The sequence below is a fragment of the Protopterus annectens genome, chromosome 8.part0 (genome assembly GCF_019279795.1).
Source record: "Protopterus annectens isolate FY-2018-M chromosome 8.part0, PAN1.0, whole genome shotgun sequence".
Lineage (NCBI taxonomy): Eukaryota > Metazoa > Chordata > Ceratodontiformes > Protopteridae > Protopterus > Protopterus annectens.
This window is the reverse complement of record NC_056741.1, coordinates 1,147,885,089-1,147,910,775: the sequence shown is the minus strand read 5'-3', so window position 1 is coordinate 1,147,910,775 and position 25,687 is coordinate 1,147,885,089. Positions and strand designations below refer to the sequence as shown.

Sequence of the window (25,687 nt, the reverse complement as noted above, 5' to 3'; positions counted from 1 at the left end):
AGAACTATCAAATTCTGCACACTGCTCCAATCTCTGAATCTTGCAGCATGGCTAATCAACTAATTATTCAAACCACACCCCTCAGTAAATCTGTCATTTTGGAAGCCATAAGGCCTAGTACTAGAAAATCTTATGCTGATAAATGGAAGAGATTCTGTGCTTGGAACCAAGCACAAGGAATACACAGCAAAGCACAGTATTCCTCAGTTTACAATTCTTAACTGAGATGCTTGACAAGGGCTTATCTTTTTCTTCAATAAGTCCATGCCTCTGCCATCACGGCTCATTACAACAGAGCCTCCCCTCTTCTCATCAACTGCTTAAACAGTATCTTAGAGGTGCCAAAAATTTAAGGCCTCCCAGGAGAGCGCCAACTCCTGCATGAGACTCAATTTTGTGCTGGAAAAACTCACCCTGCCTCCTTTCTGAACCAGCAGCAACTGCAGATATAAAATTTCTATCTTGGAAAACAGCTTTTCTCTTGGCAGTCACTTCAGCAAGAAGGGTGTTAGAACTACAGGCTCTCATGGCTGTGGAGCCTTTCATTATACTCTACCTGGACAGGGTGGCCCTCTGGACCAATCCTATTATGCCTAAGGTGGTATCCAGCATGGCTCACCTGCCAACATTTTACCCAAATCCTGCCAACATTTTACCCAAATCCACAGAACAAGGGGGAGTGGATTCTGCATTCATTGCATGTACAGACAACTAAGATTTTACTTGAGCAGGACCAAATCCCAAAGTCTGAGCAACTACTGGTAGCATTTGCTGCAGGATCAGAGGGGAAGGCTATATCAAAGCAGACTTGTTTCTAAATGGATAAGCCACTGCATTCGTTTCAGCTATTTGCACCGTGGTAAACCTGTGCCCAAGGGGATCAGATCACATTCCACCAGGCCGGCCTCTACTTCAGCAGCTTTTCTCAGAGGGGTACCAACCAAAGACTTTCTAGAAGCTGCTACTTGGAGCTGTGTTCATACCTTCACAAAGCATCATTTACCTCTCTAAATCCAGGGCAGGCTTTGCCGCTGCAGTCCTGCAGGGCCTTATAGCCACTCCTAATGCTGTTAGTTCCATCCTCCCATCCATAGCTTTGGGATTTTACCCAAATGTAATGACTGCATCAGTGAAACACTAGCATAATACAGTTGTGTACACTTACCATAAATGTAGATGTTGGGGAGTGTATTCACTGTTGCCATCCGGGTTAACCTCCTGCCATCCCCCTTTCTATACCTTTTCTTTGCTTCACTATACACAAGCCTTAGTGGTGTATTTGCTTTTAGTCAAAGGTAAAGTTCGTTTCTAAACATGGTGTGGCATGGCATGGTGATTTAGGGAGCACCTGACATTTGGGGCAAGAAACTGAATAAAATGGGATCTGCTGCATGTTTATACCCCTGACATGGAAGAGGAGACAGCAACTGACACTGGACCTAAGACTTTGTTATTCAGGCCATCTGAGGGCAACCTGCCAACAGATGCCCAAATGTAATTACTGCAACAGTTAGTACACTAACATCTACATTTATGGTAAGTGTACACAACTGTACTTTATGACCTTGTCCCTGGATGAGACCTAGGGTAGTTCAGATAATCAAACTGGATAATCAAACGTTGAACTGGATAAACTTCTAAATATATTGTAAAAGCACAAACACCTGCAATGTTTACGTATTCAGACTGATTCTTCCTACCTGAAAACTTTGGAAGTCTGCATTTGAATAATTCATGTTCTGGGTAATCTATGTTCAGATAATCTGCTTTCTACATTACTGTATCCCAGCTGCAGGAAATGTTTTTTCTATATAGCTTCCTGGTGGTCAGTTCTTTGCCTTGCCCTTTGGACGGTCTACTGCACCAAGGATGTTTACAAATTTCCTAGCTCCTGTCGCTGCTTATTGCAGGCTTTAGGGAATCTGTTTTCCCTTAATCTCCTCTTCATGGCAGCTTCCCCAGATGCCTTAGAGGAAAACTTTTTTGCAGTTTCTCTTCTGCAGTGCCTGTGTTTCACCATAAATGACCAAATCCATTCTCTACCCCCCCTCGGGAGCACATCCTTCCTGGAGTAAAGGATTCAGACTAACCTAAAGTCCTACTTCAGAAACCTTTTGCGCCTTCACCACACTTCATCCAGGGAGTTCCTTATGGCTTTGGGTTTCATGGCATCCACTATCCTAATGCTCTCTGGCAAAACTTCACAAGGAAACTCCAGTGGTTTCTAAAGTCTGGATGCAGCATGCACACTTCTAGACGTCCCCTGCCTGAAGAGGAAACTTCATTGGTGGATCCACCTAGTCTCTGAACCCAGGACTCTCCTTGCACTACTCTCTTTCTACACTTCAGATGTAAGATGGTGGGCAGCAAAATCTCAAGGGATATGGTCCCCCTCAAAGGGAACACAACAGTATAGGGGGGAGAGAAGGGCCCTCCTGCTGGCCATTAAGTCCTGGGGAAAAATGGAAGGTCTGAAGTGTTCAGACTAACTGTTCTGTGGTATGTGAACAAGCAGGGGGAACAATCCCACCGGTTATACAAGCTGGCACTACCAGTTTGGGAACTGGCAGTCCAATACAGGGTGACTCTTTAGGCATTGTGCATCCCATCTGATCAAAAGTTTGTGGCAGACACCTTGAGCAGAGCAGATCCCCCAACAGTCCCATTAATGGGTGCTTCAGAGGGATGTTTATGGACATTGTCTACCAGTGGGGTATTCTTAAGTAGAGCGCTGCCTCTTCCATGAAGGATAACTACCAGCATTTTGTGCCAGAGGACCTCTACTTCTAGTTTGGAAGATGGATGCAGTTTCATTTCCTTGTAAGGTTTCTGTATGCAGTCTCTCCCCTTCAAATCTTTTTGAAAGCCCTATTCAACATTCATCAGGAGAAAATCTTGCTGGTGACCCCCTTTTGGCAAAGACAGCATTGGTCCCCCTTTCTGCATCTAGCCAAGGAGTCAAGTGAACTCACAGGGTAGACCACCTCAAGACAAAGGAACTCTCGTCCATCATCCACTTGTCTACCCTTCAGCTGACTCTGGGGTTTTACTTGTTCTTGGAGGATGTGCTTTGGGTTCTGCAGGAGGTCAGGAAACCAAATACCAGAAAATCTAACCTAGCCAAGTAGAAGATTTTCAGTCTGTCTCCTAAACTAGGACCCACTATCTGGAAATACCTTTGGTTCTATCCTGTGACTTGCTCAGTACTGGTTTGGCCTTCTCTAGTGATGGCCCATGTCTATTTCTGCTTGCCTGTCTCCCTCAAGCAGTTTTGAGACTAAAAGGCATCCATTCGCATTAGATCTCCCAAGAAACATGTTAAGACACCCTGGGATCTTAATTTTGTGCTAGAAAAGCTGATTTCTCCCATTTGAGCCAGCTTCATCAGCATCCTTGCAACTTTGCTCATGGAAAACTGCTAGCTATTACTTCAGCCAGATGTGTTAGCTCCAGGCCCTTATGGCCTCTCCCATTTTTAGTTTTCCATAAAGCTAGGGTGTCTTTGGGTATCAACCCTTTTATGCACAAGGTAGTAAAATTGTCACTCAACTAATCTACTTTCTGCACAAAATCCTAGTTAAGGTTTTGCACACCCTGGATTTGTATTGACTATGATTTTGCTTAAGATCAAAGCTGTGGGGGACTAGAAGCTGGTCTGATTTCTATCCTTCCAGGGCTCTGGGATTGCCAGTTTCCAAGTAGACTATTTCTTAAATTTCAGAGACTATTTCTGCTATGTGAAGCATGGTAAACCCTTTCCAGTTGTGTAAAGGCCCATTCCACTGGGGCTATAGCCTCATCTGGTTCCTTCATGGGGTTGGGCACCATCTCTAAGCAGCTACTTGGACTTTATAAACATTACAAATTGCATGGCATTTCTAGGTCCAGAGCAGGATTTGCCAGAGCCATACTCTGCAGGTTCCTGGAGAGCTCTACTGCCTTTTCCTCCATTATCTCCATGAGCTTTTGTCTTCTCCCTCATGCTAAGAATATCAACAGGGCAGTAGTTGTGGTAAAATCTTACCATAATGTATTTGTAGTATTTCAATCCCTCCCTCTTTCCCTCTGGTGGCTTGGTTCCTTTCCTTGGATGGCCATACGCTACCTCCTTAGGCTGGCTTCCTTCTCGGGCATTCACTTCTGAGGTAGATATGTGCATACATCACTTTTACAGCAGATGTATGACTGCCTATATGTGATGTACCACATTACTGAAAGATTTTTATACTGGTCATTGGGTCACCTGCTGGAGAGATCATGTTCTCTGCAACAGAGAAGGAAATCTATTGTAAGATCTTACACAAGTATGTGATGCAGGCATGCTTCTAGGGTTGCTGCTTTTGGGTCAGTGAGGTTGTGGTATTTGCTTCAGCCGTTGCCCGATTTATGAAGGCTGTTGATGGACACCCCTCTTAATAAACACTTGCTTTGGGACTGCTGATGCTAAAGCTAATTGGACTTGTGTGCCTGTTTCCCTTTCCAGATAAAACCAGGTGCTGAGTCATGTTCTCAGCCATTTTCTCTTGCTGTTTGGCTACAGATTACTCAGGATTCCTGGGTCCTGTCCATTTGCTAGGGGTATTTAATGGGCTGGAAATTCCTTCCCCTTTATGGGCATTCCTCAACCCCCTCAGGAGCTGCCTCTTTCCAGAGGTGCTTTGGCATCTTTTGACTGGAGGGGGATATTCAAGAGGTAACCCTCTCTAAGGGGAGCAGGTTTTGCTTCAGTAGGTTTCTAGTGCCCAGGAAAGGGGGTACTTGACCCCATCACCTAAAATATTTTTCTGAAGGTGCTCCACTTTTGAACGTTCACTGTTCCCCTAGTCTGCTTCCACAGGCTTGTATGGCCTCTATCTCAAGGATGTTTGTCTTCCAGTTCATCCCTTTTTTCAGGAGGGTTTTACGTTTCTCTGCTTCCTGGCATTTTCAATTCTCCGATTTGGCCTTTCTACTGCCCCAAGGGTATTCACCAAATGCTACTCTCCTGCTTTCCAGAGTTGAGGAAATCCAAATCTTTCCTTGGATGACCTTTCAGGAATCCTCTCCAGAGATCTTGTTGCAGAATCTTTGGCATTTCTTTTGCAGAATCTTTGGCATTTCTTTTGCAAAGCCTTGGGTTCAGAAAGTTAGTCTCGGACTCCTCAAGACAATGTTTTTCTTGGGTGCAGTATTCACTGTGCCAGGGCCTTCGTTAGGAGACTGGGATGCCAGCATATATTTTCTCAAACATAACTTTCTGACTTCTGTAACAGCTGGTGAATGAGCTCTGGGGGTCATGGCATCTCATTCCTAGGCTTCCTCTAGCCATACACCTCAAGTTTCAGTGGTTTCTGAAGTTTGGCTTAAACATGAACTCTTAGAATTTGTAGTTTCTTTGCTTTGTCTCAAGATGGACCTTCACTGGTGGATTCAGCAGTTCTCTAAATCCAGGGTTCCCCTTTCATCCTCCTCTTAAGAACTAGTCGCAGATGCTTCAGATGAGACTGGGAGCAGCTTTTGGCTCCATAACAGTGCATTGGACGTGGTTGCTTGAACAGAAAGCAGATCATTGTCAAGATGAGAGCTCTTCTGCTGGCGTAAGCTTTTCATAGTCTTCACACAAGGACCTCCGTGTTTAGACTGCTTATTTCTTCTCTAGTACTCACCCTAGCTCTTGACCTCTTATGAAATAAAATATAATTACCACTTTAAAACTTCTTCCAAGCTGCCTCAGATTTTATAACCCTAAATTTCACCCATTCAGACATTACATCTACCTCTTGCTACCTCATAGCCAAATATCAGACTATCCCATATTAAATCGAATAATCTCATGTTAAGGAAACTAAAATATATATTGAACTTCACCAGTAAGCCACACTTAGAATATAACCCCTCTACCCTGGCAGATGTGACATACATCCCAACCCAGGACCCTCAATTACTTCTGAAGCCAGACCTATTATTTCAAACTCGTCCCTTCCATTATCAACCTCTAATTCAAATACCTTACTCATAGGGCACCTTAATATCCGAAGTGTCAACAATAATGTTACCCATCTCCACTCTCTTCTTGAATATCACTCTTTATCTTCTAACTGAAACCTGGTTAAAACCCTTCACTAAAGATACTGAAATCATTCCCCCAGGTTACAACATTCTGAGACTGGACCACAATACTCGCAAAGGTGGGGGAGTAGCACTCCTATTTAAGACTGAACTAAATATATCCTTAGTACCCTATGTTCCCCTGGAGATCACCAAGACTGAACTCGTATCAAAGCTGCAACTGAACCCAAATAAAGCCATCTATATTATCTGTATCTACCACCTGGAAATAACTCCATAATAGAAAATATCCTTAGCTGGGCTTCATCCACCTACCCACAAGAAACTAATACTTGGAGACTTCAACCTTGATTGGTCCTCAGTTAATACTAATAACCCAGTCTCTCATATTAATCTCCATGGCTTTACTCAGACAAACACCTCTACTAGGATTAATAAACCTAACAACAAAGAAAGTATACTAGATGTGATTCTTAAACCACAACAAAAATATCAAGCCAGTACTTTGCCTGATGACATTAGCGATCACAACTTAACCTATATCATAAGAAAAAAAGAATGTCACTACTAATGCCCCTACCGTCAACCTTGCGTAGTAATAAATATTTTAACCCTATCCTGTTTAAAGCTGAACTAAATGCCTGTAATTGGAACCCTCTAAAAACTCTTCCTCTTGAAGAAGCGGTTCAATATTTTAACACCAAATTCTTAACAATCCTAGACAATCATGCACCAAAACGAACTATCGGAGTTGAAACTAAACCAGCCCCCTGGCTATCTAAGGAAACGAGACAAAAAATGTTACTCAAACAAGTCTTGGATAAAATGGAGAACTAGTAAATCTCACTCAGATCAACAGACCTTCAGACACTTAAACAGTACCAAAAAAGCTATTCTTTCCGACAAAAAAACTACTATAGTAACCTCCAGCAAGTGAATCACAATCCCCAAAAATTCTGGTCAACCTTTAATAGACTTCACCCTGGACAGACTACCACTCCCTCTCCCTCTGGGTCCGAAAAGAATTCTTCCCATGAAACTGCCAATGCTTTCAACTCCTTTACTGATGCTATCAATTCACTGGCCTCTCACCTTTCCATTGACAATTCTAGCATCCCTGATCTTGCATCTTCTAATCAACCAACCTTCATAATACAACCCATCTCCACCACATTTATCCAAAAATGTATCCAAAAACTTAAACCATGTACCCCATCGGCTGACCAACTTCCATCTGAATTCCTCCAAAAAGCAGCTAAGGAAATAGCCTATCCCATATCTATTCTTAACGGAACTATTAATGAAGGAACCATACCTGATATCTGGAAAATCTCACACATTATACCCTTACATAAAGGAGGAAACTCCAATGAATACTCTAATTACAGGCCTATAGCCCTCCTGTCTCCACTAGCAAAAATCATGGAAAAATGTGTTCACTACCAGCTAATGAATCACTTAACTAAAAATAACATTCTAGCTCACTGTCAACACGGCTTTAGGCCTTTTCATAGTACTACCACTGCTCTCCTTTCCTTTACTGACTTTATAAACAAAAACCGCAATAATAATATCCTATCTTCAGCACTCTTTATTGACCTGTCCAAAGCCTTTGATATGGTCAACCACCCCCTCATAAAAATCCTGGAATCTCTTGCTTTAGAACCAAGGCTATCCAATGGTTTACTTTCCATCTCACTAACAGGAAATGGGCAGTCCTCTGGGATAAACTCTCCTCTCTTCTCCCAATTTCTCTTGGTGTCCCACAAGGCTCTATTCTTGAACCTCTTCTATTCTCCCTTTTTATAAATGATTACAAGTAGCTATTCCCCAAGCTACATGCATACAATATGCTGATGACTCAACACTTATTTGCTCTGCTAAAACCATCCCAGAGCTTCAAACTATTACTCAAAATGTATTCCACACAGTTGAAGCACGGTTCTTAAAACGCCGCCTACTTTTAAATGCTAAAAAGAAACTCCTCTTTAAACCCACTACTAGGTTCCCCACATTAGACTTCTCTATCTCATCTATTAATGGCACGCACCCTCATATCAGCCGACTCTACTACCAAACTGCTAGGTGTCATGATTGACAACAATCTTACCTTTGATTGTCACATCAATAATACCATTAAAACTGTAAACAGAAAATTGGGCTCCCTCTACAGAATTAAAACATTCTTAACCCAACAGCCAAAGTTACTCTTGCCCACTCTCACCTTATTTCAACTCTTCTCTATGCCTCACCAATTTACACTAACCTGAAGAAAACAGCCAAAGTTACTCTTGCCCACTCTCACCTTATTTCAACTCTTCTCTATGCCTCACCAATTTACACTAACCTGAAGAAAAACAATCTCTGTAAACTGGCTAACACTTATAATAGTATTGCTAGATTTGTTACTGGCAATCAATTCAGAACTCATCACTGCCTGAACCTACAGCAACTTCACTGGCTGGAATTAAACATGTTGCTTCTTTCCCAACTTACCTTTGTCCAAAGAGCTTTCTATCAACCTAATAACACACCTGTACTTTCCAACCTTTTTACCCCTTACTCTAACCTTAATTCACTTTGCTCCTCTAGCAAACTCAGAGAATTGAATGCCAGGAAGCAGAGAAACGTAAAACCCTCCTGGAAAAAGGGATGAACTGGAAGACAAACATCCTTGAGATAGAGGCCATACAAGCCTGTGGAAGCAGACTAGGGAACAGTGAATGTTCTAAAGTGGAGCACCTTCAGAAATATTTTAGGTGATAGGGTCAAGTACCCCCTTTCCTAGTAACTTTAACTAAATCCAATAACCTTGCTGGTGACTCCCTTTTCTCCAACGCCATTGGCAAACACTGGAATCGACTTCCTATTGAACTTACTTCAGTTCCATCTCCTGTTCTTTTCAAACAAAAACTTAGAATTTACCTTAAAAATCACTGGTTATGTCCTTTCTTTAACACAGACTAAAACTCTAACTCCCACAATTTCCTCTACTCTTCCCTCTCCCTCTCCTTTTACCTTCTTTTTACTTCTAAGTTATACTACCGCCACTTTATAAGGGTTACCTCTCAAATATCCTTCTCCATCTGGTACATTTCTTATTACTGACAGTTTATAAATTTAACTGATCTACTCTCTTTTTCTATTAATCTTTTCTCTTTCTTTTTACTTCCTAAAATGTTAAGTTCTCCACTTTAACATCATAGGATTTAACCTTCTTGAAATAATACTGTATATTGTCTATTCCCACCTCATTTTATTCTGCTCATTTTTTTTGCATGCTATGTAACTGTTTTGTCTCTATGTGGAGCTTTTCTCCCCGGGCCTCTGCTGAAAATGGAAATATATCCAGTTAGACTAGCCCGGTTAACAAATGTAAATAAAAATAAATAAAATAGACAATACCACAGTGGTGTAGTACTTAATTCAATCAATACTGCTAAACAATTTTTTTCTAAAACCTGTATAGACCTTGTGTGTGCATTACTGCTTTGTATTTTTAACTTTACAGAAATTAAGTGAAATCACTTAACTGTTTCTGTAGGGAGCTTTTACTCTCTGGTCTCCACTGAATGGGTCACAAGCCCAGCTGGACCAACCTGGTTAACAAATGTCAAACTGTATGTAGACAAGGGAGACTAGATCTTTGCCAGTTGGCACTCCTAGTGTGGGATCTTGTTATCCAGCATAAAGTGACTCTTCAGGCAGCTTCCATTCCCTTGGTTCAACAGTGTGGTGCACTCTGAGCAGGTCCTTAACTCGATCCCATGAATGGATGCTTCACAGGGATGTTTCTAGACATTGTCCACCAGTGGGGTACTCCTGAATTGCAGCTTTTTGCCTCCTCTCTGAACAGACAACTTTTGTGCCAGTCCCAGGTCATCTAGTCTGGAAGGTGGATGCCCCATCTTTCTGGGAAGGGGATGTTTCTTCATGCTCCCCTCCCATTCCAAAAGTCCTGTTCATAATGCAGCAGGATGCTCCCAAAATCTTGTTGAATCCCTTTTGGCCCAGACTGCATTCATTCCCTCCCCTGCATTTAGCCAAGGGCATTCATTGCAAGTGTCACAGTATGGACAAACTTGCAGGACAAGCTTTCATCCTTCACATGTTCCAGCTGACACTGGGTGATGCCTGGAATTTTGAGTACCTGCTTAGGGTCCTACAGGAGGCCAGGAAACATGCTATTAAATCCTAATTTTCCAAATGGAAGAGGTTCTTTAGATGTTCCTTTGGTTCTTGTGACTTGCTCAGTGCCAAATTGGCTTAAAGATCTGCTTGGCTGTTTCTGCTGGTTTGCTTTTATCTCTTAGCTTCTAGATTTGAATCTGAATTCCTTAAAGGTGTCCATATTAGGCCTCCCAGCGCACCTGTTCCTCCTCCCTGGGATCTTGATTCAGTTTCAGAGAAACTGACTCTGGGTTTTTGGCCTTCAGTTTCCTTGCAGCATTGCTCTTGGAAGACTGCTTTTTGTTAGCCGTTCTGCTAGACTGTATCTAGGTTCAACAAACCTCAAAATCCTTCCCAAATTTTGAGGAGCTATTAAACTACTACAACCTGGACATTTCAAAACTCCAACCCCTTACTACCAAGAATAGTAGAACTTACCCAGTTCAACTCTTTTATCAACTCCATACTATCCCCTAGCTATTCCAACATTAATGGAAGCTACCACAAGTCCTTTCTCTAAACATACAAACAAGCACCATAAATTGCTAAAACTGAAGCTCTCATCCCTTGCTGTAGACCAGCTACCTAATGACCATCAAATCAACAGCCAATGCCATCTCCTAATCTGGGTCTTAAACTGGTCAGAGCAATATATCCCCAAACTCTGAATCTTTAATTCCTCTCCACAAGGTATGTACACATTATGGACCATCTAATATGCAACAACCTGCTAACCAATTCAACATGGCTTTCAAGCCAGACAGCACCGCAACAGCCCTTGCAAGTTTCACTGTCACGCAATAGACCAACATCAAAAATGATGGGAAAACATGTTTCCATCTTCCTAGATATGGCCAAGATATTCAACACTGTATCCCACCAAAAGCTCCTCAATGAGGTATCATCCCAATACTAACAGCCCTGTCCTGGTTTCACAATTGCTTTTGTGACCAACAGGGTTAAGTGGCAAAGTGCTCTCCTCCCTATTACGTGTTACAGTAGGTGTTCCACAAGGGTTAATTACCAGCAACTCTACACTACACACCTTGCAGCCGTCATTCAGTATGCAGATTACTATCTGTGCTGCCCCCTCCCTTCCTTCCTCCAAGAAATAACCCAAAAATCATAAGCTATAGAATCTTAACTCTAGAGCTATAAACTAGTTTTAAATCAAAATTCTCTTCACTAGTCCACTGACCACATACCACCTCATTTGGCCATCAAAATTGAAGTGGTCTCTTACCAAACTGTCACCATTGATGGCCTGAGATTTGATAAATGTGTAGCACTTGAGACTCTCTAAGATTAGGCTGTCTCGAGTCAAGCATACCTAGCACCTCCAGCAATCTATTGCCAGGACCCACCACCTGTCTAACTACTGTCTTCAAATGCTAACTGATCAGACTAGAGGCATACTACAGAATTGCCAAATTTGCCACAATCGTACTGCATCCCACCACTGTACTGCTCTCTGCCAACTAAAATGGCTAGAATTACCAGATCTCTTATACAAACCTGATGCATGCCAAGCACTCCTACTCCAGTAATAGAACCCCAAGATCGTCAAAATCTAATCTGCTTTGTTGTCTATTCCAGTCATATTTACAAAGCTTGGAACTTCATTTGCCAGCACATTTTAATACCACTAACACTTCAAAGTTTAAACAACTTGAGACAACTGGCTGTGCTCCTGCACCTCCCCTGGCTGACTGCAGCATTTCTCCTGTAAGTTTATTTTCTTTGCTTGTCTGTTGTAAGTCAGTGTTCCTGATCTTTCCTACTATGCCCTCCCACTTTTCTCCTAATCTTCTACCAAGATTTTCAGCACACCTATAGGGATGTTATAAATCGTTGTGTTGTACTCTGCATATTCTCTGTGTAGTTGCTTTGTAATGTATGCTCGTTAATTTGCTGTTTACTCTTCCATGTGCCCCCATGGCAAATGGCCCACTTGCACCCCTATTGTATTCTGAATCATAATCTGTAAATTCTGTATGGTTTACTCAAGTACTTGGACACAATGTCTGTCAAAATGTTGTACAGTATTGATAACGTGTACTTGGAGCTTTCTTTTCTCCCTAGGTCTTCATTGAAAATGGGCCACTAGCCCAGTTGGACCTCTCTCCAGTCAAATGTCAACAGATGCCCAGTTCACTAGTGTTTAGTCCTTTCCTCCTCCACCTGGTCTGTTTTCTGGATGTACTAGTTGCACATTTTTCTGTTCCTTAGTGTGGCGTTCTTACTGGGACTCTGTCACCTTCATGCCCTATGCTACGAGGAGAGTACATGTGACACATGGTGTACCTTGGTGACCGAAGGCATTAGTATACAGGCCTCATGTCAGGCTGCCCTTGGCAGGGGATCCCTAATATGAACACTGCAGCAGTGAAGAGGACATCTACCATTATGGTGAGACCTGCGCACCTGTACTGTCCCACACAATCTGCAGTAGAATTTGAATCTGCCAAACCTCTGTCACCATCATAGTAGCTATACCATCAGTTGCTATGAGAATTCCTTGCCCAACTATACCACCCTCACTCAAAGGCCTATCAACCCTAGACTTGCTGGTTTAATTTTGTGGATATATGTCCATTTTCAGTGGAAGCCTGGGAAGAGAAGCTCCACATGTATGAATATAGTACAATTTCCATAGATTTGACAGAGCAAGTAATTTGTCAATTCATCTGTAATATAGCCTACTTGCATTCTAGTGTATTAAAGCATGCTTAGATTCATTTTATTGAGGGCTTACGAAGAGTATAGAGATTATGCTAGTCCGGAGTAGAGCAAGGACATAGCCATTGTGATTTAAAAATATTGAGACTTGCATCTCCTGCCAAGTTGTAGGATTTGAAAGTTAGTACCAGTAGTCGCAGATGGGCGTAGTGGCCTGTGGGTATAATGGGGGCAGGTAATTAAGTGCAGATGTTATCTGGCTGAGGACTGTGCTATTATGAGTTGGCTGAACTGCAGTGGAGTAGGCAGTTCAAGCCACCCTAATGTATTTGGATTCTGATAGTAGTGTCCTGTGCCATGCCAGTATTAAACCTAGTGATGTGGTTGTAACAGCAGGATAACTTTGTCTGTTTTGTTAAGCTTTGTGAAATAGAGGGGAGGTATAAAGGAATAGAGGGGAGGTATAAAGGGTAGAGTAAGTGGGATTGGGCCATGGCAGCTCTAGCATGAGGCGTAAGGAAAGGTTTGATTTTTTTTAGAGGGAGCCAAGTTAATGGTCCGATATGTCAACTCCCAGGAGCTTGGTGTGGAATTCAGGAGAGATATGGGTGTAGTTTTTGGAGTTTATGGTAAAGAATGGAGGGGAGGACATGCAGGTGGGAGAGAATAGAAGCAGCTTAGCTTTAGGATTTGAGACTAAAGTTGATTTTAGTGAGCCAATATTCCACTGTGTTGAAAGTACTTGGTTAGTAATTCAGATGGAGAGGAGGCTGATCAGGTAAAGGTTGAATCCTCTGCATATTGAGTACATCTGACATTTGGGATGACAGTGAAGAGGACCAAGTATAGAGCCTTGGAGTCTAAGGGGTGATGGGTAGCTGGGCAGATAGCTTGTCTTTCCATAGGACTGCCTGCTGCAAAGTGGTAGGATTGAAACCACTGTAGTAAGTGGGAATCTTAAGATAGCCTTCAGTGTGGAGGAGTAGTGGATGGTTGACCATATTGAAGGCCCTGGACAGATAAAAGGAAAAGTGCTGAGGAAAGTTATGATTTAATGAAGTTTGAGAATAGAGCTGAGGTGGTAATGTGGTATGGTCTGAAGCAGTGTTGGAGTCAATTTATGTACTCATTTCTCCATAACTTTAGCGAGTGGGGACAATGGCTATTGGAAGTTTCAGTTCTTTGGAACTGCCTCATTTATGCAGGGGTATAATATGGGATATTTCCCAGCTTGAGGGGATGGCACCTTCAGAAATTGTTCTGTTTAAGGTAGAGACAGGGTATGCTATGGTGTTGGCAGCTTTTTGCAAATACTCTGCAGGGTGGAGGTCAGAGGCTAGGGTGGTAGGTTTTAGTTTCTTAATTGGGGCTCTGATTAGGGGAGTAGGAACAGGTTGAAAACTAAAGCATGGTATAGGTTTTGATAGGACTGCACTTACAGCTGGTAGGGGTGAGTTTGTTGACTAGACTGGATAGTTTCTGCGAAGAAGTTATTAAAGGTATTAGCAATGTCCTCTGGAGGTTTGAGATTGGCAACAGAAGGAGGTGGGGTGGTGGCTTGGCCAAGGTGCAATGTTTTTGGTTCTAATTCGGGTAGAGGCATGGGAATAAAGGATGGCAAATTTGGTATTGAAATACTTCCATTGCTTCATCCAATGGAAGTGACCAATTGCAAGCCTAAAGTTCATTTTGAAACTTCAAGGTTGTTTGTAGGTGGGCTGGTGAGGGTTGTTCCTAAGCTTAATTATGTAGGTAAGACTATGGTAATCGGGCAAGATCCCAGACTTACTGTAGGGGGTTGCCATATTCTGCATCCTTGATGCATAAGCTCTATCCTGGCATGTAACATTGTGCAAGGTAGGTGTGATATGGTAGAAAGGAGCTAGTTTTAACCTACATAGTGACTTGACTTTACTTGGTTTGCTTATAATTCAGGAGCCACATAGCACTGCTGCATCTCAAATTCATTATCCCTATCCATTTCTAAGCAGGCTTTGCAGAGTACTCCATCCCCTAGTGCTTGTGATGCAAGTAAGCATCAACATTAAGAAATTTGGTAATGTTTTTAACACTATTGATGCTGTGTTCTTGCATGTGATATCACTGTAGATGTGCAAGGCTAATTGATGCTGTACTCATTATGACCTTAAGGTGTAGCTTTGTCGCGCAGAAGCCTAATCCAAATTCCTAGAGGGATTTTAAGACTGTAGCAAACTCAATGACTGTGTAGTAAACTCTGTTGCACTTGTTTCCAGCTCCTCGTACTTGTCAGCCAGACCAGTTCAGATGTGATGATGGTAGTTGTATCCATGGCAGCAAGCAGTGCAATGGTGTGAGAGACTGTCTGGATGGCAGTGATGAAACCAGTTGCAAAAAGGGTATGTGGAACTTAATTTATCAATTTCATTTTGTGTGCTCAAGTAGAATGATAACTTTTTTCCCTTCATATTTGCAGTAGACCAATGCTCTGGGCCTGGAAAGTTTAAGTGCCAGAGTGGAGAGTGCATAGAGATGGGTAGAGTGTGCAACCAACATCAGGACTGCAAAGACTGGAGTGATGAACCTCTCAAAGAATGCAGTGAGTGTAATTTAATCTTGTAAATGTCTTGCATATTGTGATTGGTTACCTGTTTTCACCTGAACATTAATTTTTGGCTTTGTATTGAACCTAGGTGCAAGAAAAGCAAGTCTTGATTATATTTGCATTGTAGCAATGCTCAGTAGGGAGTTAGTCACTGTGCTAAACCAGCCCTGCAGGTTTAATGCAGATCTGAAAAGTAATGTGAAAGCAAGATCTGAGCTAAGGAATAGCTGAAGCTTTGAAGAATTGGTAACTCTGCACAGCAGAACTAGTAAACATCACACCAGCAATACTGTTAAGTTGTCAAGGTAGCCTGCCTAGGGTAGCCTGCCTAGTTTACTGCAGCGGTGATAAAATGTTGCCCATCTCATTGCCATTTACCCACTTAAGTGTTGCCTCTTTTTGGATTTTTGTTGCTGGCAGGATTTTTTTCACAAAATCCACTGAAATTGGATTTTTAGAGGATTAGCTTCTGTAGTCATGTTAAATGGCAAGGATGAGCAGCTGCCATCCACACTGACAGTTTTTTGTATATGGCTACAAAGACGGTCAGCAAAAGCTGTCTTGACAAGTCACGCTAACTGAAAAGTGAGTTTTACATGATCCCTTGTGCTGGGTGCTGTGGATTGAGCCTTGCTCAAATTCAAGTATTGCATAATTAAGCTTAAGCTGCACCACAGTAAGGATTTGTTTGCTAACAACCATAGATGGCTACTTCTACTGATAAGGGGAGGTTGCTGTCTCTACTAACATGTATTTGAGAAACAGAGCTCTTGAGGTGGGTCTTCTGCCCCTCGGACTAAGATTAGTAATGCATGTAGTGGCTGTTTTCCTTTTAGTACTGTTAAGTTGTGGGAATGTTACCTTGTATATTTTGGCAGTTGCCATACCAGTGTGGGTACAGGAACAGAGCTCCTTTTGTATGGATACAAAGCTAGTCAAGAGCAAGATTAAAGCTTGCTAGTTATCTCCTGCAGGATGTTCAGAAAGTTGAGCATTTTTTTGTTATGGGCTGTAATTTGGTCCAGCCAGGGAGGATGGATGAAACGAGTAACTGTAGGTTCACACTGGGAAGTCTTCTGTAACTTGAATTTACAGGACTTTGTTTTGAGGTAGACTGGGTGTACAAAACTGGACTTAGTAGTTGCTCCAAAGTACCCCATCTTTGTTTTGCTCCTTTATCTCCTGATCTGACTGCGGATTGGGTTGAGCCTGAAGGAAGGTAGTCTGACAAGTTAAGAGACAAGCTGGTGGCAGCTAATGGTCCTCTTTGGGAAAGGTATGGGAGAGGAAAATTGTAATCTGAAGGACTGAACTTTGGTGTAGGGGCCCTGAGGAATAGTGAGTAAAGTGGCCTTTTGCAGTATTTCCTTTCTAGTAGATGGAACTGCTTCCAGAGCTTGTAGTGAAGGGGTGACTGCAGAATTCATATTCACTTTAGTTTCTTGGATGTACCATTTCACAGGAGTTTTTGCATGTAGTTTGTGGTAGATGCCTGAAATTTGGCACTTGAGGTTTCTTAAAGTAACTTAAGGGTTGTAACAGGAATTACTCCGTTTAGGTTTTCCCCAAGTAGAGAAATTGCTCAGTTCTTGTGGAAGAGCTTTTAAGTGTTTCAAGCAGACGTTCAGCAGAAAAAGCATATTTCCTCTGTTAAAGATTGCCAGTGTGACTGGCAAGATTTCACTAGTACTCTGGCCTTGGCCTCCTGTAGGGGTTTCAGTTCTTGCCCCCTCTGATCTTCCACTCAGGCGGACTAAAGAATTGAATTCCTTGGAGGACTTGGACTCTGGAAGAACCCTTGGCTTCTTTCCAAATCCCTTACTCTTTGGACTATGGCTTGGAGGACTCTAGTCCAGATCCCAATTTTGAGGAGCTCTCCTTTTTAGATGGGTACTTGTTTATATGGTGCATCTTTTCTGAATCAGAATTGCACTTAAAATGCAAGCTTCTACAGAGCCTCCCAAGCCATCTGCTGTTCCTCTTCAGGTTGCCCTGGTTACTTGGCAGCAGGTGTAGCCCCCAACTAACCTCCTGCACCTAAGCCAGATTCTACAAAGGACTCTGGGCAAATTCCTTCAAAATTCCCTTCTGCTGACCCTTCTGTAGTGATGGTCTCCTGACAAGCCATCCGTTATTGCCTTCTACGAACCCTTTTCCTTCTGATAAAGGATACGGCAAGAATGTGTACTGTTACCACTTTATTCTTAGCTAACATACTGTTATATAACCACGCATGTTTTTGCTTTCCTTTCTTTGGTTTCTAAGGTGGTTTCTGACCCTCCTGAAGGAGGGGAAGGCCTTGGTCTTTTCACTAGAGGGATCTACCTCCCAAATGCAGCTGATTCCAGGGCTGCTGCCTTTGGTTCAGTTAAGGCTTTATTCTTGCCTTGTATTCAGGATTTGCCTGACGTTAAATTTAGATGGGTCTTGGCAGCAGAATCAAAAAAAGCCTGTCCAGGAGAAGGGCAGAGCTTTCAGTGTGATTGTTTCGATTTCCAAATTTCAGAGATTTTCAAAGTCTGCTTTTGTTCATAGGCAATCTTGCCCTCCTAAGGGGAAGAGGTTCTAGGTGTGAGCCTTAAGACTACTCGGATCCCTGCCTTCCAGAAACATGCTTTCCAGGAAAGCCGGGTTCTATTTGAGTTGGTTTCCTCATTCCCTTGGCCAGGTTGTCTTGTCCCCTTGCCTTTCCCTGCCAAATTGGCTACAAATCTCCTCGGACTCTGGTTCTCTGTCCATTATACTTCAGGGACATTTCATGTTTTTGAAGTTCCTTCCTCCCTTTTCAGGCATTCCTCAGCCTCTTCTGGAACAGCGGTTTTCCTCAGGATTCTTCACTCTTGGTTAATGTACCATTCATGCCATGCCTCCTCTCCAAGTAGGGGAAGGAATTTTTATTTTTATTTCGTAATGTTTTTTGTCCCACAAAAGAGTACATGGAGACCAATTATGGTGGTTTCTAGGCTGAACAATTCATTCCTTTCAGATGTGCTCTGTAGACTTTCCTTTCTGCCCCTGACCTTTCTGGTATCTGTAGCTCAAGGATGTATAACTTCACATCCCCTGTTCAGGAAAATGTTACTGTTCTCCCTTACATTTCAGTCCTCTGCCTTGCTATTTGGCCTCTACTGCCCCAAGGGTGTCCCCCAGTTTCCTTCTACCATTGCTTTTTATTTTAAACATTCAAGGAATTTTTACATTTCCCTACCTGGACAACTGCTTATTCAAGCTCCTTCCCCAATATCTCTGCTTCAGGATTTTAAGTTTACTAATTCCCGGTCAGTCTGGCATTCTCTAAACTTCCAGAACTCTGTTCTGACCTTCCCAGGATCATTTTTCTCAGCTGTACAGGCATCTGTGCTTCCCCCAAGGTTGTCCCTAATGGCCTTTCCCAGTCCCTTCTTCCTCGCCAGCAACTTCTCTGGTTCATGGCTTCCACCGCTCAGGTTGCATCTTGCCAGCTTCTATACAAGGTAACTTTCAGTGGTGCCTTGAGTCAGTGTGGTTTCAGCATTGCCACTTTTGGACTTCCCCTGTACCTTTCCTTTTCTGTGTCCAGCTTCAGTGGTTTCACTTCACTCAGTGGGGCTTCCTTTTTCAAGCTGCAGTTCCCGATCAAGCTCTTCAGACATCTGAGTGGGGTGCCTTAAGGTTCAGGGACTCTGGCCTCTTCAGAGGTTGGATCTCCTATGTGAAAAGATGAGGGCTTTGCTTCTGGCTCTTGGGTGTTATTGTTTAATTCAGACAATAACACTAATGTGGTATGTTAAGCAAGTAAGCACAAGGTCCCATCTTTGCAGACTAGCTCTTCAGATCTGGGATTTAATTGGTCTGGAATCAGTTAATACCTTGGGAAATTTACATTCCTCCGGAGCACAATCCTAGTGGCAGACTCCAAAGTCCAGTGCACAAGCTCATTAATAGATGCTGCTTTTATTCTGGATATTCATTGATGGGGTGTTGGGTAGATCTCTTCCCTCCAGTCTGAACAGGCATTTCTAATGGTCTAAAGTCCTCTGCTTTGGAAGGGGATGTTTCTGTATACTTTTCTTCCTCCTTCCTCTGCCACACATTTTGCACAAGATCAGGCAGACTTGGCCTAGACAGCATTGTTTCCCCTTTTTCTGACTTGGTCAGGGGTGGTCACCAAGTTACCTCACCAGGTGGTCTTTCTCCCAAGCCAAGGTGTCTTGCCAGTCCTCCCTTTTCTTCTCTTTGGGGTTTGATTCTTTTTAAGCAGCTCTTTTGAGGGCATGCTTTGGGTTCTACAGAGGCCAGGAAATTGTATGTAGCTGTTCTCTTATGCCTCTGCCATCTGGATCCCTATCTGTGAAGATTCTGGTTATCTGATCTGCTAAATGCTGGGTTGGCATATTCATTTAAAGCTTGCCTATTGGTTTCTGTTGGTCTGCTCTTGAATCCTCTGGCCTCTAGTTTTGAGGTAAAGCAATTAAAGGTGTCCATATCTGCCCCCACCAGGTTGCTTATTCTGCCTTCCTGAGACGTTAACTTTGTACATTCAAAAGGAGCCAATTAGCTTGTTTCCATACAGCATTGTACTGTTTTGGCTCTTCAGCCAAATGGCCATGAGCTTCATACTGTCACGGCTATTCCTCCTTTGTATTCCACAGTCAAGAGTTTTGTCCTAATTCTTTTATGCTGAAATGGGTCAGTGACTTGTCCCTTGCTGGATTTTCTTCAGTCTGCCAGTGAAAGGCTGTTAACCTTGGATTTGCATAAACATCTCTATATGGATGAAACTAAGTTAATAGCAAATCTTGAGTAACTGTTTCCTTTCATCCTAGGACTTTGGGTTTGGCTGTTTTTAAACTAACCATCTTCTGGGTTTCTAAGGCCACCTTTCATGGAAAATCTCACAGGTGTATTCTAAGGCTGTTATCACTGGTGCCTTTACACATTTCATCTTTGAGGCTGCTATTTGGTCCCCTATTCATATTTTTAGCGAGCATTACAAGGGGAGGCATTGCAAGGGCTGTCCTGCATGGGTTTGTAGAAGGCTCTTCTCGCTCTTGTCTTCACTGTTGCAGTCTGCTTCACCTAAGGGAGGATACATCTGCTGTTATGGTAAGTTTATGCAGAAATTTACTTTCTTGCATAATAGATCTGTTCAGCATAATTCTGCAACACATGGAGGATGAGCATGAAAGTGACATTTTAAACCCCAGAGGCTACAGTTAATTGTTGGACTTTGAGAGCAGACTGTCTAATTTGTGTTGATCCCATGTTTGACTTCAGAAACAGGCAGCTGTGGCTGCCAAAAGATGCTTTAAATTGGAAAGCATGTCTCCTGGTAGAACCCCAGTTTAGTGATGGAGTTACTGGGATGTAATGGGGTTTAGTGGTAATCAGGAAGTTGGTGTTTTTGTATAGCAAGGCTTCACTTTTGCATCAGGGTCCCCCCCCCAAAAGAATTGTCCACTTTCTAGGGTGATGGTGTTTTCTATCCTTAATGGTGCAGTTTCTTGCTAGTGATGTTCCAATGTGGTGTGGCAGCTTTGTTCAACTAAGTAAATTAAGATGAGATACCAAGGGCACACTTGGCCAACCTAACAGTTTGGAAATTTGTGAATGTAAACATTTTGTTAGCATGTTCCATGGAGAAGTTGGAATCTTGTATGAGTTGCTGACTAAGCCAATCCTGTTGCATCACTATCAAGTATTTTGTAACTTCCACCAAATTTATTTTTTTTTTTTTGGGGGGGGGGTCTTTGTAGATTAGCCCAAATAACTACCAGTAAGCTCGCGTAACGGGACAAAATCTGCAGCATAGGATCATGTTTATTTTTGACTCTGGCTTATTCCCAGTCTTTTGACCCCTGTGTAATCCAACAGATAGTGTTCATGAAATAGGATGGAATACATGCCACTAAGACAACCATGATTCTACCATTATGGGCAAAGATCCATTCAGGGAGACTTCTTGCAAGCATGATACGAGCCATGTTCATGAATGACTGCCAGTGTAGACTCTATTTTGGAGTTGTACTCCTTTTCACCTTCCCATTGACAGAGCATCACAACCTTTAGGTATGACTTGGTCCTCATTTTTCAGAATGAATTAGAGGAATTTATTTTCCAATGGGCCACATTGGAAGTCTGAGCACTAGACATAAGCTACCCTTGTGGGACCAGTGTTGCACTTGGTAGTCCATAGTAGTGCCCTAGTGGCTTAACCCACAATTAAAGTTAATGTAATTAAGGGAAGCAAACTCTCTCCACTTGGTTGTGGCTATAAACTTGGAATTTGGAATAGAATTTGCTTTTCTTTCAGATGAGCTTCCTTTGGGGAGGTTTAAACTGCAACCTTGAGGTAGGGGACTGTATCTCCTTTCACTTCAGTGCACTCGTCTACTGCTGCATAATTTGGTACTTGGGGATAAAGCTGTCAAAATCTTTGACACCACCTCTAAAGCCTTTAGTATGAGGCCCTTAAAGTACTTTGTGGTATGGGCCTTGCATGTTTTTTGGCAATAGTCCAACAGGCTAATGCTTATTGTAAGCTCTTAGTATCTACTATGCTCTGAAGTTTGTGCTGTAGCTCAACCTGAAGCTTCCAACTTAATGTCGTGCTGGTCTTGAGACCTGTAATAAAGCCTTCACCTTTTCAGTGGTATCTTGACGTATACTGCATTTGTTTTCTATCATGCATGTGTGAGCTTCATTTGTTCATGCTGTATTGCCTTCTGACCTCTGTTTTGCCTCAAGTCTGACCCACTTACTGCCTGGAATGTTTTTAGTAAATAGTCTGGCAAGTCTTGAATAGTTATCTGGGTCTTTAAAATTACATTTTCTACCCTTTAGTAGAATATGCATGTTGCAGTGTTCTGGAATACTGCATGTCAAACTGAGGGAATGTTTCTAGCAGTGATTGCTCCTTTTTCCTTTTAGATGTAAATGAGTGCATAGTGAACAATGGTGGCTGCTCCCACATCTGCAGAGATCTGATCATTGGCTATGAATGTGCCTGCCCAGCTGGCTTTGAGCTGATAGATAGAAAAACATGTGGAGGTAAACCTCTTGTTTTTTTTTATATATACCGAAGAAATCTGAGGTAAGAGGAAATAACTATGCATGTTTCTTGCAGATATCGACGAATGCCAAAATCCAGGAATCTGCAGTCAGATTTGCATGAATCTGAAAGGTGGTTATAAATGTGAATGCAAAAGTGGCTACCAGATGGATCCTGCTAATGGTGTTTGTAAAGCAGTAGGTAAGTGGCTGTGTTGTGTGCTGTGGTACTGAATGTTTGAAACAAACTCACAGCAATATTTTTGCTGAACTAGTGTTTCATTAAAGTGAAAAGCAAATATTTGAATTTTATATTGTAAGGGCTCTTGTACCAGAAATTAACCACTTGGTTCAGATAAGTTGGGACTAGAAAAGAGACCCAGTATTTCCATGACTGGGTTCAATTAACTAGGTGTGACTAAAGTAGCAACATTGTGGCTTTCAATACATGAACTTGTCAAAATCTAGAGTTGAGAAATTTGAGATGTTGCATAGGCTTCATCCCATATAGGTTTTAGGGAGACTTTTGAACTTGCCTGCTTGCATGGATGAGGGAAGAATATTCATCTCATTAGTTTACACCTTTCAAAGGCAAGTTGCACTGTATCCTACTTTAAGGGTATGCATTACAGTAGGACTTTAACTTGGTTGCTGCTCACATGTTTCAGGACTGGGTAAGACAGACTTGGCTTCCTGGTCACCCCATTTTTAATACCCTAAGGTAGTTATTTTTGGGGGCCCTTAATAGTGATGGCTTGCACACACTCTATATAGAAGGCTGACTTTACATTAAGAGCCAAGGCTCCAAGTACTAGGCAAGCAGTGCAACCTTGCTTTTGTTTAAGTACAGGGGTAGTTTTTGCACCATTTTGAAAAACTTAATGCTTGTTGAAATTCAGTAACCATGATTTCAATTCATGAAAATAAAGAAATCCAAATGTAAGTGGGGAAATCTAGTTTCTCCCAAGAGTGGCAATCCTGGGCTTCCCCGTTTTGGAATGCAGAGGTCCTTTAATATCAAATTTTAGAAGTTTTGAGATGAACCAGTTTAACTTAATAATGACTCTGGTTAGGTTTTTAGCTATGTGCCAGTCTCTGATCCTGGGATCTGAATGTAACCACTCAATGCAGTACTTTGAAGGGGGAGATCTACCAAAGTTTAAGGACTGAGCTGCAGATCCTGTTTGAGGTATTGACTAATCACTGAGCTGCTGTCTTGAGTTTTGCAGGTGACAGTTGGCCAAGGTTATCTAATGTACTTCAGAAGGTTCATGGTCCTGATTTCCATGGAAAGTCTGAACTAGTTAGCAAGACTAGCAACATCAGCTGTGAAGAATGCTTTGGACACTTTGTCCATGAAGGTATGCTTTCCCACTAACAATGCATGCAGAATGTTGCGCTATATTCCTGACACCATGCTTCAAGATGTAGGATCATAACAAAGAACCTTTTGCAAACCTTGCAAGGCATGCAGTCCTAATAGGTCAGTTGAATAGAGCATGTATAAATTCAAGCAAATGGCTCAATGGTCAACGCAGCATAACTAGGATGTACAATGGATACAAGTGTACACGCCCCTGTAAAAATGGCAGGGTTTTGTGATATAAAAACAATGAGACCACAAAATCATTTTGGAACTTTTCCCACCTTTAATGCGACCTATAACCTGTAAAAATTAATTGGAAAAAACTGTTAGGGGTGAAATGTATATAAAAAGGATGAGCTGGTTGCACAAGTGTGCACACCCTTAAACTAATACTTTGTTGAAGTGTCTTTTGATTTAATTAGTGTTCAGTCTTTAGTAGGAGTCTCAGCATGGCACATCTTACTTGGTAATATATTTGCCCACTTCCTTGCAAAAGCACTCCAAATCTGTCGATTGCGAGGGCATCTGTTGTGCAGACCTCTTCGGCTCACCCCCACCAATTTTCTGTTGGATTTAGGTTTGGGCTCTGGCTGGGCCATTCCAAAACTTTAATTTTCTTCTGGTGAAGCTATTTTGTTTTTGGATGCATGCTTGGGATCATTGTGTTGAAAGGTGAAATACTCTTCATCTTCTGCTTTCTATCAGACTCCTGAAGGTTTTGGGCCAAAAGTGACTGGTATTTGGAACTGTTCATTATTCCCCTCCACCCAACCCCTAGTTCAAGTTGAAGAAAAGCAGTCCCAAAGCATGATACTACCACCATGGGGATATTTTGGTGATGCAGTGTGTTTGCACCAAATGTACCTTCTGGAATTGTGGCAAAGTTCAACCTTTGTCTACTCGGACCATAGCACATTTTCCCACATGTTTTTGGGAGACTTTAGCTGAACCTGGATCTTTTGTGTAAGAAAAGGCTTCCATCTTGTAACCCTACCCAATAGCCCAGACATGAGAGAATACGGGAGATTGTCACATGTAGTACACAGAGTACCTACCTGACCAGTTCATCTCGCCTTATCAATTTTGGAGGGATGTCCAGTTGTTTGCAATGTCACAGTTCCATATTTTCTTTGTCTTCACTGTGTTCCATGATATATCCAATGCTGTGAATTTTTTGTACCATTCTCCTGACTTGCCTTTCAACAATGAAATCCCTTTGCTTTGTAAGCTGTCTGAACCATGGCTTTTGCTGTAGCAGGCAACTGAGTAAATGTCAGGAAAATCCTACTAGGACAGCTGAACTTGGGTTAGTTTTTAATTGGTGGCAGGTATGTATCAGACTGCTGTAATTAAATCAAAAGGTGCTTCAAAGTATTTAAGGGAGTGCACACTTATGCAGCCAACTTATGTACATTTATTTTTTCTCAACATTTGTTTTTCTATTGAATCGTACAGGTTGTAGGTCACTAATGAAGTTTTGAAATGATTTATTGTTTCTTTTCTGTATCTCACAAACCTCCTGGCATTTTAACAGGGTTGTATACACTTTATATCCACTATAGGTGTGCTAAGTAAAACATTGCTTAAACCTCTAGCACAGTGAACAGTCTTGCCTGTCCATGGAACAGGTGGGAGCCAAACATCCTAGCCTTCTCTTCTGCCTCTGGCACTAGTTGGCTTATTGCTGATGTGACCAATTACATTTACTATAGCTCCTGTTTTATATAGCCCCATGTTTTATACCACCCCACCACTGTTGCTTTCAAAATACCCAAATCCTCTTATCCTAGATCTTGCCATAATCTTTGAAC

The 25,687-nt window shown here is 42.2% G+C and overlaps 1 protein-coding gene across 2 annotated transcripts in view; it reads left to right on the top strand.

Annotated features, from left to right (window-relative positions):
* The window catches only part of VLDLR (very low density lipoprotein receptor), a 348,579-nt gene that overhangs the window by 167,585 nt on the left and 155,307 nt on the right, over window positions 1-25,687 (top strand). Inside the window, exons 6-9 of one of the 2 annotated variants that reach the window (XM_044080659.1) lie at window positions 15,153-15,275; window positions 15,356-15,475; window positions 22,391-22,510; window positions 22,587-22,712. In XM_044080659.1, the coding sequence (XP_043936594.1) occupies window positions 15,153-15,275; window positions 15,356-15,475; window positions 22,391-22,510; window positions 22,587-22,712 (489 nt within the window). Of the gene's footprint in view, window positions 1-15,152; window positions 15,276-15,352; window positions 15,476-22,390; window positions 22,511-22,586; window positions 22,713-25,687 lie in introns of both variants that reach the window. The other variant, XM_044080658.1, reaches the window with a different exon arrangement.